The 18,326-nt window shown below is 40.2% G+C and overlaps 1 protein-coding gene across 1 annotated transcript in view; it reads left to right on the top strand.

The window, feature by feature from the left end:
- The window catches only part of ptprga (protein tyrosine phosphatase receptor type Ga), a 507,602-nt gene that overhangs the window by 347,395 nt on the left and 141,881 nt on the right, over window positions 1-18,326 (top strand). Inside the window, exon 7 of the mRNA XM_073468860.1 lies at window positions 10,662-10,757. Coding sequence (XP_073324961.1) covers window positions 10,662-10,757 — 96 coding nt within the window. The remainder of the gene's footprint in view (window positions 1-10,661; window positions 10,758-18,326) is intronic.

Genomic DNA, 18,326 nt, shown 5'->3' on the forward strand with positions numbered 1-18,326 from the left:
GTTTGCACATTTCCCCCACAATAAACAGACATATTTGGTTTGCTCTGACCCCAAGTGGCCAAAAAAATATTCAATGCTGTGTCAAAGGTACTAGAAACTAAAACTAGAGTCCAGCATGGGCCTCTACATAAGACCACCGGAGTAGGTCAAAAGCAGAAGACACTTTAACACCCTGATCTTTTTAGTTTATTCTGTGCTTTCAGGTGCATTTAACAAGCCAATCTGTAATTCATCAACAATAATTGTCACACAGAAGACCTAGGATGACCTGGGCCCTTGATGGTCTCAAGCAGGGTGCCCAAATGGCAATCTAGCCTTGACCAGTTTTCTTTTCTTTCGTTTTTTTTTCACCGAAAAAAAACATTTTTCACTACTGTAAGTTCTATCAAATTCTGTCTCCTTTACACTATCCCAGAGTGCCATCGTTATCTTCATGGGGAAAGCATTCCATTAAAGTGCACTTTGTCCATTTCAACGGGCAGTCCAACTGAAATCATCCCATTCAGAGAGTTACTTTTTACTACATTTAAAACTAATCTTATCCTGCTGGTTGTTCTCAGCTCTTTGTCCTGGAAACACTCCACAGTAAACTGTCCCAGCTTAATACTAAAACCCTCAGTCTGCTGCAAATCTTCCATTTAATCAGACATGGATGGAAATTCACATGGCTTATAGTTTACTAAAAGGCATCTCACAGTTACTGTTACTTTTGCTGTTACCGTTGTCCATTGAAAACTTTGCTTCTATTTCAACAATATGAACAATACAGGAATAGACTAAAAGACTTGTAATTACTTCATTCGTCCTTTGACTTTATGAGGATCTGTTATTTTGGTGGTTAACTCAGGGATGTGTAATTTTCTGCACCAATGGCAGAGCTTCAATTCCTTCAACTGTAACATGAAAATCACCAAATTTGAAAGGCAGTTCGTATCACCGCTGTCAACAGAATATCTTGTATCTCTCAATTCTCAGACACTTAAAACATCTTAATCACAACATGCCTATCATGCAGTTTTGTAGTCCTCTCTAGTATGAATTACATTCAAACTTGTATAACAATTTATGTTCCGCAGAAACAGCCAGTGTCAGTGCTGTTCAGTGGAACGAGGGTGGTGGATTGCCAGTTTTAACCCTTAGACACATGGATGTTTTTTCAAACATTCCTATTGCCTCAGGCATTTAGTGACCCAGCACTTATATAACACCAATTAAGTCAAATACTAAAATTAGATAGCTTGTAAACTTGTAATCACTGTATCTTATTCTGTCTCCAACATAGGGTACTATAACTGAAGGATGGGCATTAGTACTTAAAGAAATAGTTCACTCTAGAATGAAATTCAGTCATTATCGACTCACCCTCATGCTGATGAGAAGTCCGGTGTAGTTTCTTATTCCTCAAAGTGCAGCTGGAGACCCGCGGGGTACCCTCCGGCAGCAATAATCCATATAATGGACGTCAATGTGCCCGAAACGAAAAGATTCATAAAACCACACAAAAACTTTGTAATATTCCTCCATACTGCTCGTCCGCTGCAATCCAAGTGTCCTGAAGTGGCGACATCCAGAGTTTACTCGAAACAACGTCATTTAGTACATTTTTCTAGCCTAAACAGTCACTATACTACATCTGCCTGGAGGCACGCCCCGCATTCACGCGAGTCTCCCTCACAGCTGATTGCACTACGGAAGCCGCGCCAGACAAGATGAACGAGACTCGCGATAGATACACACCAGTATTTACATCCTGCTGTGAGTTTCAATGTTTCAAATCACTAGTGCAGGCAGATCCCTCTTGTGTTTGTGTGTCGCTCGTCACTCACAGCTGGATGTAAATACCGGTGTGTATCTATCGCGAGTTCTGTTGATCTTGTCTGGCGCGGCTTCCGTAGTGCAATCGGCTGTGAGGGAGACTCGCGTGCACGCAGGAGCGTGCCTCCAGGCAGATATAGCATAGTGACTGTTTAGGCTAGAAAAATGTACTAAATGACGTCGTTTCGAGTAAACTCTGGATGTCGCCACTTCAGGACACTTGGATTGCAGCGGACGAGCAGTATGGAGGAATATTACAAAGTTTTTGTGTAGTTTTATGGACCTTTTCGTCTCGGGCACATTGACACCCGTTATATGGATTTTTGCTGCAGGACGGTACCCCCGCGGGTCTCCAGCTGCACTTTGAGGAATAAGAAACTACACCGGACTTCTCATCAGCATGAGGGTGAGTCAATAATGACTGAATTTCGTTCTAGAGTGAACTATTCCTTTAATTACTTGATTTGGACTTGCCCAGGAGCCCTGAGCTACAGCAAATGGTTCCTTTTTTTAAAGAAAGAATAATGTTAAATATTTTCAAATAGATGTTTTGATAACATTAAACAACAACAGTTTCCACTTTTGCCTCTTTCGTTAAAGGTTCATTATTGACTCTGAGCCGACCTCTGCTGCATGCATTGCTTAACATAAGTATGTGGACAGTCATTGTTACAATATTTGAGATGGACTTATCTATCTTCATACGAGAAGGGGACATAAATTATCATTTATCCTGTAGCATGATTCATCCGTCAGTGGCCAGTGTTGCTGATTTAAAATTCTAATGAATTAAATTAAACAAAAATAAAAGCATTTGTCTGATTAAAACGTAAGGAAGATGATTCTGGAGAAAGATAGTTGAGTGTTGAGTCTCATTCCCAGGTACATAAATACAGACACTTTGGGTTGCTTCGGTATTTGACAACCTGACCTGACAAAAGAGGCAAAAGTGGAAACTGTTGTTTTTGAATGCTATCAAAACATCTACTTGAAAATATTCAACATTATTCCTTCTTTAAAAAAAGTCACCATTTGCTGTAGCTCAGGGCTCTCATCATTATCTGCTTGGGAGAATATGTTGTTCCTGTTGAGCTGTCTCTGCTATAAATTCACCCAACAGACTCTATATCAGGCTGCTTGACAACTGTTTACTTCCCAAGTAGATCAAAAAGCGATGTGCAGGGCTCTTTATGTGAGGATTAGCAAGCTGGAGAAAATGCTAAACAAGTGATATTGGCAGTCTTGATCTTGGCAAGAAAAAGCCCCCAGAATTGCTTTTGGCATGCAGAAATGTGTTCCCCAGCGCTACAATTTATGTAAACACATGTGCATGTGAACACTGTTTCTATCTACATGTACACACACGCACAATTATGGGTCCAACTCCACACACACACATTTCCCACTTGCCTTAATGCGTCATACCTCCAAATCACCATGACAACGAAAAGCGCCTGACTGACCAGTGTGTGTGTGTGTGTGTGTGTGTGCGTGTTCTCATTGGTTTTCACTGAGCAACAACACATCATCCAAGTCCATTTCACAGTGTTATTGACTTCAGGCTGCAACCTGGTTATCTCTTCAACACAAACAGCAGAATGACAATATACTTTTTGTTTATCACTTTTACCATACACATCTGTGTGTATACTGTATAAAGTCACTAAATATGGATGTCGAGTTGGTTTTATTATTAGGAATTAAGTTTAAGATAAAAAAAATCCCTCCCCTAGACCAAACCCAGCAATCAATTGATGCTAATAGCATGTACTGTGTGTCTGATCTATCTTCTTGCTGTGTGCCATTGAACTCCATTGCTGTCCAAAAAGTATTAAAGACACATCAGTTAGCCACATTGTTGCACCGAGTGACATGTTCCTTCATTACCATCAACACACAGACTGTAGTTTATTTTGACTCAATCCTACATAAACTGTCTGGGGATCACTGAATGTGGATTAATGCATGACTGATAATAGCAGAGGTTGGACAAAGTCTTGGTCAAAAAGAAGAAGATGATTCTTTGTTTGTTTGTCATACTCAGTACAACCAGTTTGCATTTAACCCATCCCTGAAAAGGAGTGAGCAGCTCTAGGCCCGTACCTCAGTTAAGGGTCAGCAAAATAAAATTACAAAAAAAGCTAAGTAGAGTCAAGCAAGGGCTTCCTCCAGAGTTAGTTTCACATTTCTACAGCTTTAAAGGAGAGTTGTAAAATTCACATCCTCTATGCAGTGTAGACACTGCAGCAGTCCATAGCTGGAATGATGCATGGATGCCGGACACTCCCACAATCCCACTTTGGGTCCAGCCCCAATGGATGAGTAGGGCTCTTCATCTGCTCCCCTGCTGTGTACTGCCTCTGCCATAAACCCCAGTCCAAATCCATTCTCAACATTGGCTTGGCAGTCCTTCAGGGCAGCTACAGCAAGCTAACAACAAACTGTTTGCTGGCAAACGCAAGCCGCTATTCAATGCTAGATGACAAAAAGGAAAAGTAAATCTAAAAAAGGAAATGTGGGCTGAAAAAAATGAGGTAGGTCCTGACCTGATAAGAACAATAAATAGTGGACTTTTTCTAAAGAAGAGAGAAAAATGATTTTATAAATGCTACTGACATTTGGTAACAGTTTAAATATTTTGATCTCCCTCTCCCATGCCTCTCAGAAATAGAGCAGGAGCAACCTCCTCTGCCCCTATGGACCATCCTCCCCTGGCGAAGGAGCTCCGTCACCTTATATGATTCATTTAAAAATTTAATGGCAATAGATATATGATCACACTCAGTGGGATCATAGGTTCCTTCTTCTTTCGAGGTATAATAGTAGGAGTCTTTCCTTCACTATAGCTTCAGTGACCTCACTGCACAGTGTACTGACTTAATTTTGCATGTTGTGACTGGTGTAAGTGGCTACAACATCAGCCAATTCAGCGTCCTTTTTAATGACATAGTGCAAAAAGGACAGGGAAAGGTCACCACTTCTTTCCGACATGTTATCAAAAGCCTCTACTTGACAACCGGCATTGTTGCCCCCTTTCCGGCCCAGAGGGAGCTGCTCTCTGTTTGGGTTTCTAAGGCGACCATAAAGGGGCCTAGGTTGATTCCACTTTCTTTTGAACACATTGACGTATACCAGATCTCCTGGATGTAACCTCTGTCTCTCCAGGATCTCTGCCCCTCTGTCCTCAGTGGCTCATTTTACCTGTTGGAATATAACCTTGTGGATTTGAGTTAGGTATTGCAAGTCTTTGGTTATTTTGGGCACACACTTCAAACTCACTCAGTAAGTCAGTCGCTGCCATAAACGGTGACCACCATACTCTGGTAAGTCTTCGTAGAATCTCCCCCTTGCGCAATGGTCACTGCCATGAACCCAGACAATAGCATGACACAATAATGTTTTGGGCATTACAAGGAGCCCTTGGATGTTTCTTCATATTCCACACGTGACACCTTGGCATATAGTTCGGTATGCCCCTCGATTTATTCAGAAGCATTTTTGGTCTGCGTGTTCTCTATTACCAGCTGTTAAGAGCGATTGTATGTCGATGAGGGGTTCGCAATCTTGTATATGCAATATTGGTGCCATGACGTTGCCTACCGCTGCCTGCTTGGCTGCCTCGTCAGCCAGATTGTTACCTTTGGCAAAGAGGGTGTCAGTTTTCTGATGGGCTGGGCGTTTGATGATGGCCACGGCTGCTGGGAGGTGCAATGCATCCAGCAGCTCAGAAATTGCTTCCTTGTGAGCCACAGGGTACTGTCTGCCCTCTGAAAACCTCTCTGTATCCAGATGTTAGCATGAACATGACACAAGCGTAAGACGAATCAGTCTAAACATTGAGTCGATTTCCAGCTGCCAACTTACAGGCAGCCGTCAAGGCTTTGACTTCTGCTAGCTGGGCAGAGCATGACTGATCAACTTCCTGTGTTTGTAGTATCATGAATTTAAAACCATCATCCGTCAACTCTACAATGCCATAACCTGCGTGATTATTTGTTTCATCTCGAAAACGAGAACCATCAACAATTAAGGTAAAATCGGCGGTGATTGGCTGATTATGTAGATCTTCACTGGCACACATAATTTTTTTTGTGTTGCTCACACAGTCATGAGGTGTTCCATCTGGCGTTGTCCAATTTCATGCTGTAATAAGCCAAGGGCTGCTTACCGGTGGGTGAGTCTTGCATTAGCACCGCGGAAGGCATAGCCTGACCTCTCCGCTACATAGAGATGGAATGGTTTGGCATAATCCAGATTACCTAGTGCTGGAGCAGACTGCAGATGTCCCTTGAGTGCCTGAAAAGCATTCTGTGGCTTCTGTCCATGACAGACAGGCTGCGTTGTTAGTTTGTCCTGCTGCCCATATCGGGACTCGTAATGGTGCTGTCTTGATAGCATAATCACATATCCAGGGTCGACTGTATGCTGTCATTCCCAGGAAAGCATTTGTCCTACCGTCTGTGGCTGTGGAGCTTAGGTTACTGCTTCCACCTGTGTCTCTTATCCCCACACAACTGTCTGCCAAGATACTCAACTTTTTGCTGGCAAAACTGCAGTTTGTCTCGGCTGACTTTGTGTCCTCCTATTGCCAAGGCAGTTAGTACTGCGGTAGAGTCCTCTTCACATTGCTCTCTGGATGGGCTGCAAACAGGTAAGTCATCCACATACTGTAATACAGTACTTGGAATGTCAAGGTGTTGCAGGTCTTGTGTCAACATTCTGTTAAATATTGATGGACTGTCAGAAAAAAACTTGGTAATCAAGTGTAAGTGTATTGCTCACCTTGGTAGGTAAAGGCAAACAGATGTCGTAAGTCTGGATGCAGTGGCACACTGAAAAATGCGGAACATAGATCAATCACTGTGTACCACTTTGGGTCAGGAGGGATGTTTGAGAGCAATGTGTGTAGATCCGGGCCGACTGGGGCTTCAGCCAGTTAATTGTTCTTAAATCATGTACCAATCAATAATCAGAGGGGTGTGGCTTTTTGATTAGAAAAATGGGAGTGTTGCAGGGGCTCTTGGTTTTGACCAGGACCCCTGCTTCCACTAAACCCTCAATAGTGGGTTGTATCCCTTCAATGGCGTGTTGCTTGAGTGGATATTTTCTCTTATATGGCAGTATGGCCCCTGGTTTTACTTTGATCTGTGCTGGTGGTGCTGGGTTGACAAATCCCACATTTGTCTTATGGGCTGACCACAGTTGGTGAGGGACTTGATCCAGCAGCTGCTGCTCGTGCTCTGTTGTCACTGACATGTGCATGTGTGGCTTTCCCTCCACCAGAACCTTTTCCGTCATTAATTCTTTGCCGATATCCTGAGTTTCTGTCTGTCAGGAGAAATGTGAATGAGTTTGTTTTCAGTGGGGTTCCACTCCTGTATGTGGGTGGCAGCTTTCATCATTGGTCCTAGCTCATGGGATTCATGTCCTTCTGCTATCAGTAGAGAGACGTGTGGTATTGAGTTTTGGACCTGGAACCATTCTTGCAATTTTGTGGTGAGCTTGACAGCTGCTGCAGCTCCTTGGGGGTCCAGGTAAAAACTTCACTTGTGATGAGAAATGTTTTTTTGTTCATCAGTTCGTCCCAACATAACTCATAGTCCGTGTGACTCTGGTCCTTATTGTACATCATTGTACAGTGCAATGGCAACGTTGGCATGTGGGCTGTCCCATTTTCTGTCTTATCCAGGGTTTCCATGTGAGCCAGGATTGTTTCAGGTTGGATACCTCATGCAGCGATCAGCACTGGGACAGGCTGTGTGAAGGATATTACCTGCGATTTCCCAGAGAAGCCTATCGTCTTTATAGATGAATTTGAGAGGGGGAGTCTGGAGCCTTCTTTCACAATGCATGAATATGTAGCACCTGTATCCACCATGAAAGAGTGTTCTTGTTCTTGGATCAGAACCGGCATGATGGGTTCATCACCTGGTTGTGATGAAATGACTGGTGACATTACCTCCCCCTCCAACTCCTCTGGGTACCCCTATTGCCAGTTTGCACTCGGGCCCATCCAAGGATTGGTTGGGCAGTCCCTTCGGCGATGGCCTGGTTGATCACAACCCCAGCAATTCTCTCTCAAAACTCAACTGGTGCTGTCTCCCTCCTGTCTTATTTGCCCCTGTTCAGCCCCCATGTAGCATTGTCCAGCAGTGCTAGCTAGTGCTCTAGGGATTTCTGGCCGATTGTCTGAGTCCTTTGTTCGTATCAACACAATGTTATTACTTGGTTGACAGATCACAATACAAGTTTTACAATGTTCTCTACAGCATTTTAAAAAGGATATCAAGCAAGTCATCTGCAGCTTCGACAAACACTTTAAAGCATTAATATGGTAATAATAGTCTGACAAGTAAAAACTTCAGGCGAAAAGATCAAAGTTACTCTAAATCAGGGACACAGTCCTCACAGTAGCTGCAGTTACTTTGGTTACTGTGCAGGTTTTTCAACTACATAAGCAAGTCACCATATATGTCTCTACAGTTCACTACAGAGTTGTCTCTCTTTTTTTGCTTTCTTTTTTTTTACTATAAATCATTTCAGAAATCAATGTGTCACGTCGTCTGTTGTTTCATTACTTACTGATAATTAACGTAGTGTGTTTACAGTACATGCTGTGCTAAATGTGCAGGCTAACATGTTACCTATTTAGCTCCGCACATCAAATACTTTATAGCGTTACTTCACTGCAGTATGTTGGTCACCTAGAACCACTCATGAACCTGTAAAAGACAAACGTAAAACAGAGTGTGTCTTTAGACAGTTAAAGCATAAGTACTAATCTACAGTAAGCAACATTATGTGACACGGACAAATACAAAACATTAGCTATATTTACCTGAGCAAAATGTCATGGAAAACTTTGATCTTGTTTGTTGATGCTGCTCATTCTCCCCGAATCTGGATGAGATTCCTGCTCGAACATGTGTGGTTGTGAAGTTATTGATTTATAAATGGTTATTGTGGTGAACTTTAGAGTATAAATGCAGCTAACTTAGCAGTTTACACAGCATTGACCAGTGTTGAAATCTTCTTTCCAGTAATGACACCTTTCATGCTTCTTTATGAAATCTCTGGTCTCTGTCCACTGCATTTTTTCAGTTACGGAAGCCCACACTCAAAAAGACATCCAGTGTAGTAGCTAGCCTTGACACTATAGTTCAGTTGTTATCAGTCTCGGTTGTGATACCAAGTGAAGACGGATGAATGCTTCTTACCACTGAAAATGGCGGCAGGGAAGGATATGCATAAGGATATTTATTTTCATTCCAGACATATTGTACATGAAATTAACAGGCAACAGGTCTGCTATACTTGATATGCCGCATCTGTCGGGCAGATAGATTGTCTTGGCAAAGGAGAAGTGCTTGATATTTTTGGGCTTATATGTTTGTTGAGGTACTATGTACCACTGCAGCAACAGTTGCATATAAATCATGGATTCCAGTTTCTCTTCATTTCTGAAATTAGACAAACACTGAATGAGCTGTGACCTGCATATTTTCAGCTGAGCCATTTCTCCTGTATATCAAGCCTGTAGCTGTTGATTCCAGATGTTGCCAGCTTGTTTAGCTTTAGCTTTAGCTCATTTACTTTGAGAAAATCCCAAAGAAAAAAAATGTAAAGTCTCTCTTTTTCCCTTCTGTTGGATATTTTCTTCTAAATCCTATTAAAACAGAGCACTACTCCCAGCAGTAGAATATTTGAATTCAGTGTGTCTCTTGGCAGCACAATCCAAACAGCAGAGGAAAAAGGTCATGGGGAATGTCTCCATGACTGGTGAAAAGTACAGTATATGAAGAGATTACGTAAAAGTGGGAAGCAATGATTGTTGGGCCAGTCCACACTTGAGGCCATATTCACAACACTTTCTAACTTCTGCTTTTGAATGCTGACTGCTTTTAGTTTGCCACGAACTTTGCAGTGACTGTTAGTCAAAGTGTTGTGGTAGGGAGGACTGTTTACCTCAAAGTGTATCCACAACATAATACTGTAAATAATGAGGCCAAGATACCAAGCAATCCACAATTTTTTAACACTTTTCTTTCATATATGATTTTCTGCTAATGTGAGTAAATGTGATGAAGGCATGATTCAGAGAAAAATGGTCTAATCAAAGAGATAAATAAGTAACTGAACTATTGAAGCTGTGATCACATTGTGGATCATGTCCATGTGAAATGTGGGTATTCACTGTATCAGGAGCAGTAGTTAGACTTTCTGTTTTTGCTTGTATTTAACTGCAGGAAGATTTTTAGACTGCCACTTAGCAATGTCTTTAAAGCATTAAAGCGTTTATGACTATTTGCAGGGTTGGAAGCACTAACTCTTTTCTTAAGTAACACTTTCAATGAACATCATTGATAAATGTACATTTATAATTAATTAAACTTCAGTTGGTAGTTATTTCACTGTTAACAAACAATGGAATGATTTCTAAACCATGTATTAAGCAACTGTATATTGTTAAGTTGCAACTAATGTTATATGCTTTGTAAATGCTTAATAAATACTGTGTAGTTCATCTATGGACATTAATTGGATGGTCATTATAAAGTTGAAGCTGATGTTCATAAATCTTTGCAATAGCTTTAAAAATGGTTTATAAAACATTTGCTTGTTAACAGTGAATTAACTATTGCCTAAGTTTAATTAACTTTTAAATTTACCATCTATTAATGAAGGTTATTATAAAGTGTTACCTAGTTCATTCTATGTAAAGTACATAAGTATTATTTTATATTTTATGAAGTATAGAATTTGTTGATATTGCAGCTTAAAAATGTGTCCTTTAAAATCAAATTTGATGTGAATGTTTACTCTTCAACATTATGTGTCTCTCACAGATGCAGATCTACATGTACAACTCAGATGACTTTGACAGCCTCAGTTCGGCACTCAGGGAGAAGAGGATCATCGCAACCATGGCTGTGTTTTTTCAGGTAATAACTGTTTTTTTGTTTCTTTTTACCCAGCCTGCTTGTGTTTGTGTGTGTGTATTGTTGAGGAATGAGGAAAAGACCAGTTTCATTTAGTCTGTCCTTGTGGAATTTGTGGTTTATGGTTTGAGAGTTCCCCCCAAAATGAAACTTATGTCCCTTTTCTATTTATCACCATATCACAGTTGTTCAGGCAACCAAAACACAGAGAGTGGACTGCTACAGTTATTTCTCATTATCTTACACAACAGAACAGGCCTTGCGGCCTCACATTGCAACGGAAGGACTTAGAATTTCAATGTTCTCTTTGGATGTGAACTGTCTGTCTGTGGAGTCATCAGCGACATTAAGTGAAGAAATTAGGTCATATTCTCCAATAAGGGATGAGCTGCTCCTAAAATTCAAAGTAATAATTGGTTCATAAATTTCTCAAGGTTTTACTGAACACGTAAAGTCAAGTTATTTTATGAAATTGGAAAAAAAATAGTCAAAGGTTAGTTGCAAAAATTAAGTTGTTATGATGTTTATGATGGTGTAAAAACAAAATACTAATGGTTACATATAATTAATTATCCAATTAAAACCAATGGCATAAATCTTTATGCTTAAAGGAGCTATTTCTAGTTCCCAGCCCCTGCTTCTAACAAATAGGGGGCAGTATTTCCCCCTTCTCAATGTTTAGTTCAAACCCTTTTTGTAATTTATTTTATATATTTCATTTGTTACTATGCAAATTCATTATTTGAAGTTGTTTTAAAGACCCAAATAATTACTACTATGTTTACTATGTTAACTATATTTATTTACCCATATATTCACCATTCATCAATTGCATACACAATAAGTGCTAAATAAAACTTTTGGAGGTATACATTGATACTAAATTCTGAGAACAGCTCATTCTGTTGGTGGAACAAACACAGATCTGTGTAAGCAGGCATACTGAACAACCACTGTAACTCACATCTGAGTAAAGCCATTACAAAAGCCTATACAGCAGGTTGGAATGTTTTATTTCAGTTATTGTCAACACAAAAAGCCTTTCATGTTTTGCCATTTATTACAAAGTTTACAAAATGTATATTTATATTGTTGATGAGACCAGCTGCAGATGAGAATAAAGGGCAGGGTGGTGATTCATCACTGGGGGTGGCTGGACTGAAATTCTGGTCCTAAAAAGACAAAAGGTGTGACAGTTAGTTTAGTTTTGACACATTGGTTTTATCAGAATATGTTAGTCTGTGTTTATTATACAGTGTGAACAGTGACATGATCAGGCTAATATATATACAGTGTGAAGTGTTCTGTATGTTTTTTGTAAAGCCCTCTGTACATTTAAGATATAATTGGCAGGATCTTTAATTTTGATATAACAGACAGGATTTATTCATTATTTCACTCAGATGATGTCAGTACTCATAATACATACGTCACAGGGCCATCTGCCCTCTTTCAGGAAGAAGGTAAGGAACAGTTGTGCACACAGCTGAGGATTTTGTATCTTCAAATAGTGGAATCATGGACTGCAGAGAAAACATGTGTTCATCAGACAGCCACATGGTTTTCACAGGGCACACAGTTTACAAAGTACAACTAAGTGAGATCTTCAGCCACTTTAGACTTACTTGTCACTGTCACTTGGTCCAATGCTTGATTAAGCAGGATCTTCCAGCTCTGCAGGGCTGGTTGTTTCTGTATGGGGGTCGAAGCCAGAGCTGCTCCTTGTTCTCTCCTGGAGCAAGAAGTTCATAATTTACTAACTGTACACAATATCTAACAGTGTCATTACTACAGTTAGATACACATAATAAGCCTTGTAATGTCCTCAAAAATGTATAGCGAAGTTTCCCAACCTCAAATCTTAACAGCAATGCCAAGTAGTTACAATATGCTGAATTGAACATAATTTTCTCTCTATTATCTACTACTTGGTCCAAACAATCACAATTTATAGTCATCTGTTATAAATAAAGTTAATGAATAACTGACAGCAGAGCAAGAATACAGAAAACTCTACCGAGCCCCTGGTGCTCCGACAGTTGGTCAAAATATGACTGCTATCTGTATAATCTTCATGTGTGGCGTTTGTGTGTAAGTTTACATTATAGCTTACTTAGCTCAGTCTAAGCAACGCCATAGTGACAAGAAAACAGTCACTTCACACTAACTGTTACAGTTTGTGTTGTCATTAGTTACACTAAAAATATGTTTCAGTAAACAGCCAACATTAGATGTTACTTACCGGTCTAAAGAAAAGTTGCAAGTTCAGCTTTTTACTCGCTCACAGCTCTCTCCAGCATTGGAAAGCCCTGGCAACATGTACTCTTGTTAAGCTTCCTATTATGGCGCTTCTTTTCTTTGCTGCAGACGTGGTTTCTTTCTGGGAGCTGTTGTTTGACATGGTGATAAACTTTTTTCTGGATCTTCTGCTTCTTTGTGTTTACTAATTAACTAAGTGAGGCTGTAAACTTCTATGCGGCAGCCATTCCCTGCGGCCAGCTCGACTTCTTCTTCCTCTCCTGTGGCAGACTAGAGGCTACAGTAACTCACTATCGCCTCTCGCGGAAGACTTGGTATTACAAAAAGCGGCGGCCTGTTCTGGCTGCCTAGCAGTGGATATCTCTACAGTGTAATACACAGGCCAGTGTTTCCCATAGGATTGAGTTGTAGCAGCAGAGGTGTTGCACAATTGTTTTTTGTACAATTGCAAAGTACGACGCCTGAGAGGTTCCTATGTCATATAGTACATATGAGCCATAATGAGCCAGTCTTTTATACTTATCTGAAAATTCAAATATGCAGGGCCCAATCAGCTTTAGAAGGGACAGTCACATTACATTTTGTCAAGAGCAATTCCAACAGTAGTGCTCTAACAAACACTCTCACCCTGCCAGCAGAGGAAAACTATATTGGCAAATCATATTTTTCCAAGGATGGGAAACCCACTAGGTGACCGTTTCCATTCACTGGGTGCGAGCTAGCGACTGTCATTCATTCTTCCAGTAATTCATTCTTAACTGTCTTTTTCTCTAGAATTAGTGTTGTATTATCAAACAGTGTTAATTTATTTGAAGTTAACAACATTTTCAGTGATAAAATAATTTAGATGTATTACAATCTTTTATGAATCTAAATAATCATTAATATCTCTGAGGGAATCTGCCAACTGTCTTTGTTTGACAGATGTTGCGTCATGGTGCTCCTCGTGCACAGTAGGCCACCCTCCAGGATGAAGAAAACAATCGGGTCATGTGGAATACTTACTGTCTTTTATCAACGTCAATCAAACAGATGTTGTTTATTTCAAAGATCTGTGTTGCCTTGTGTATTACTATCAAATGATTGCATTTGCTGTAATGTTACTGTGCGACACTCATGTGAAGTTGCAGGACAGTTTTCTCCGTTTTGCGAGAATGATACTAATGAATCCGTGTTCAGTGATGGCATCTACCAAATGCATGTTATTATAATTGTTAAGCTCTTTTGAAGTAAGCGCAAAGTTCCTCATTTATAAGCTTAATGTTTTACTCGTGTGTGCGTGTGTGTGAATTGATCTGGATATGATTTAGGTTAGTGTAATGATCCCCTACAATGAGGATCAGAATTAAGGTCAGAGGTCATTATATGTGGTTGCACACTACCCTTAGAGCGTGTTTTGTAAGTCTCATCTCACTTTTGACTTTTGCTGTTGTTTGTTGAGGCCAGAAACCCTGAATTTCTTTGTTGGAGTGCTGTGATGAGATGTGAGTATGAGCTGTAAAACCTGTACGTCAAAGTTCAGCCACCAATAAAATTCTCTCTGGCCTGTTGAGTAGAGCTGTGGGTGGACTGGGATCATTGTCAGCTCTATCACTCTCAATTGGCAGGGATAAAAAGTTCATTCGAGGCCATCGATTACCTAAGTGGGCTTTTAGTTGGACCATTAACTCCCGGTTAATATTTCCTCCTCTCACTTCAGTCCCTCTCACTCTGTCTGTGTCTGTAGTCTCTCTTTCACTCCCTTGCTCTCAGGCTCCGTATTTGTCTTGTGCAAACATATGCACGCACTTGCAAACATTTGCATATGTCAGCTGAATCATAAAAACACCTCTTTTTCTCTTTTACCGAATCTGTTAACTATCAGTCTGCTGAAATTAAGCTGTCATATGTTACAGTTCATACAAGCTGTCACTTCTGAATCAGAATTAGCTTTATTGGCCAACTCTCTGTGCACAAACAAGGAAATTGACTCTGTTTATGTTTTTTTCAACTCCATATACTTGAATTGTTTTGCTCACACAAATCCTACCCCTGTGTCTTTTTCCCCACATGACCAATTCATAGATATGTGCTGCCACCCCCCCCAAGAAAAGTTTAAAGCCTTATAAGAAAGCTCTATGAGGGCGTTCAACAGTACAACAGTACATATGTATATATGTATATAGTATGTATTTGTGTATAATGTAACAGTGAATGATGATTATCGGGGCTAAAATGTAAACTTAAAGAAGATGGCCTTGGAAAAAAGGTCTACTGGTGGAAGATCTTGAGATGATAGTCTATAAATCTATAAACATGGCATGAGTCCTTTACTTGGCTGCTTTGAACTCACACAATATTTAACAATGACTAAGGCTTAATCCCATTTCCAATTTTTACCCCTACCCCTGTTTTTGATTGCCCCCTTGCCCCTCGGAACAGAGTTGGACTATAGTCAAGACTACCAATTAATTGCTTTTCATCTCTTCATTAGTCCTAAGTTGTAACTAAACCTTGACTGAGAGCCTAAATAATCATTGTCTTGTTTTAAAACTATGTGCCCTTGTGAGGAGTACTGTCTTAACTATATATTGTCTAGGCTGTCTGGTTGACTTTGCAGCTGGAAAATTTGAGTTTTGTTTTGTACACACAAATGTTCATGTGCGCTTGCAGTTATCTTTTCTGAGCTGTAGTTGATTAACATCATTTCCCGTTAAAATTTAGCATATGTAACCCAAGAAATAACTTGAGCTGTATTTAAGTGTCACGTCTGTCAGGCACAAAGTCACAGAACAGTGCTGGAAGTGACTGATAAATAAAAACTCACTGCCCAGCTCTGTAGGTTAACCAGACAGACAGACTAGAGAAAGATGAACTATACGCTAGCACATCAACTTAATGTCACCATTAATTAAAACCACAAGTTTACCTGGTAGCTGTTCCTGTTTTGCGTTTTGCGTTTTTTTTTTTTTTTTTTTCATTACCAAAAAGATAGTTCCCCCTCATTAGGGGGTGGTGTAACTCGTGGGTCCTCAGCCCAGAGTATGTGTGTGTATGTTTGTAGACTGACTGGGATTGAAAGATGCTTTGCTGCAGCAATGGCACAAAACGTTTGAGATCTTAAATGATATTAAGAGGAGTGAAAAATATTTTCAGATCATTATGAGACCATGGCACAAATGAGACTTTGGCGGGCAGCCAGAGTCTATTTAATTAATTGGGAAACACTGCAGATGCGATCGGACATTTCCAATATGCTGTCTTCAGCTGTGGAGATTTCTTTTGTGTTACTGTGGCAATACTAGTATTGTAACAATTCCGTTTGCCATTTATCTGATGGAGATAGAAAAGCAGGGACTTTACAGTGCTTTACAGGCTAGCATTAGCAACCTGTGCTCCCACCCTGTCAGTCTGCACTGATGTTAGAGGTGCAGCAACTTCTCTGCTGGATTTTAGTTAAATTTCAGGCATCATATGCCTCAAAAAGGGAGAATGCAAGATTACATTTTAGTCAAAATGCGACACTGCAAAATTCACAGCTAGCTAGCTGGTTAGCTACCAAGACATCAGCAAAGTAGTAGCGATTGTTTTATGCTTGTTATAAAGAAAAGAACCATAATATATTGAAATGATGGAGTTTACGCATGTTATATAATTATTCATTTGATTGGACTGCACAAAACTGGGTGTGTCTGTAGAACTATGGAGATTTGGAGCTCCACACACACTTCCCTCCCTCCCTCCCTTGTTAGATAAAGAGGAGGAAGACAGCTGCGAATTTGATGACATTTAGTGAGTATATAATAACTTTCTTTTCTTTTTTTGTATTCAAAGAAAAAAGATAATGAGATATATTATGTGTAAAGGGTGGCAGTTTAGGAAAAGGTCAGTGGGGTAAAGGAATAATTCTCTGGAGGACCATGTGTCCCCAAAACAGTGAACAGGCAGTTGACAGGCACGGAAACATTTGCAGTCATGGCAAAACAGAGGAGATAAGTAGGCCGATGGAAAAATTGCTTACCTTGAATGAAAGCAGATGGAATGGCCGAAAAATCGTACTTTATTTTGAAAAGCTGCCAAAACCGCTACCTTTACTGACAGGTAACCCCTCTTCTATCTGTTCCTTCAGTTCTCTTTCCTTCCACCACCTTTATGATTTATGATATAGCAGTACACACACATTTCTTCTGAACCTGATGATATCATGCAGTTGCAGCTTGCAACCTTAAAGATTGATTTGAACCCATGCCCTCAATAGCTTGGCTCCCACAAATAGATCTTGACAGGTTGTGCTTGTGTGTTTGTTCCTATGCAAAGAGGAGTGTGTGTGGTTCTCTCATAGTCATCCAGGTTCTACTTGCTCCCCTGCCCTGCTCACATGTACTAGATTGTCTTTTGGAACCTTAGACGACTCAAACTATGTGTGTGAGTGAATACAAGAGACACATCCATTTATGTTTTTGCTTTGAAGGAAAAATACAGATTGTATGATATTATCCACTTCTGCTAGATTCAAATTCACCTCGTCTCAACACACACACCACACACACATCTATGAAGATCTGTATATGTGTGTAAAAAACAAGAGTTTGCATTTTTATCACTCCAATAGTTTCTGCTTTGTGAGTTAAAATGCAAATGTCACTGTATGTTGACAAAGTGTGTGCTTGAATGGTGCAGTTTCATCACTTGAATAGTTTTTACCGTGTGAGTAAAAAACTCTACTGTACATTTCAACTTAGTGTGGCAGTCTGTATGCCTGTGTGTGTGTGTGTGTGTGTGTGTGTGTGTGTGTGTGCTTTATTTTTATTTTTTATTGTTTTTCTCCCTCTATCCCCCTCTCTTGCTCTCTCTCTCTCTCTCTCTCTCTCCTTCTCTTACTTGTCCCACCACTCAGAGGCCATAATCCCGACTGCACACATTCATACATGACACTGCCACTCATACAAATACCCAAACTTACTTAAACACATACTGTATACTCTACCTAATCACTATAATCAGTCCTTCTGGACACTTACCACATTATGTTGAGCTGTTTGTTGTCTGTATGTTCTGACCATCATTGACCATTTTGTCTTCCTCATTGTAGTTTAATATTTTTTGTTTGTCTTGTGTTTTGTTTGCTCTTGTTGTTCTGTGGTTTGTGACATGAATGACATGTTGGTTTTTGTCTTATTTAGTCAACTTCATCCTTTCTGTGAGTTTTTATATTGGCTGAGCTCCTACAGCCGTACAGTACAGCTAGCTCCAGGCTTTATCCCTGTTGGCCATGTGCTGCTTGTGTGCAAAGTCACTGGCAAGGTGATTTGTGCAAGCAGAAGGAGAGTTGAC

Source organism: Pagrus major, chromosome 6, assembly GCF_040436345.1.
Source record: "Pagrus major chromosome 6, Pma_NU_1.0".
NCBI lineage: Eukaryota > Metazoa > Chordata > Actinopteri > Spariformes > Sparidae > Pagrus > Pagrus major.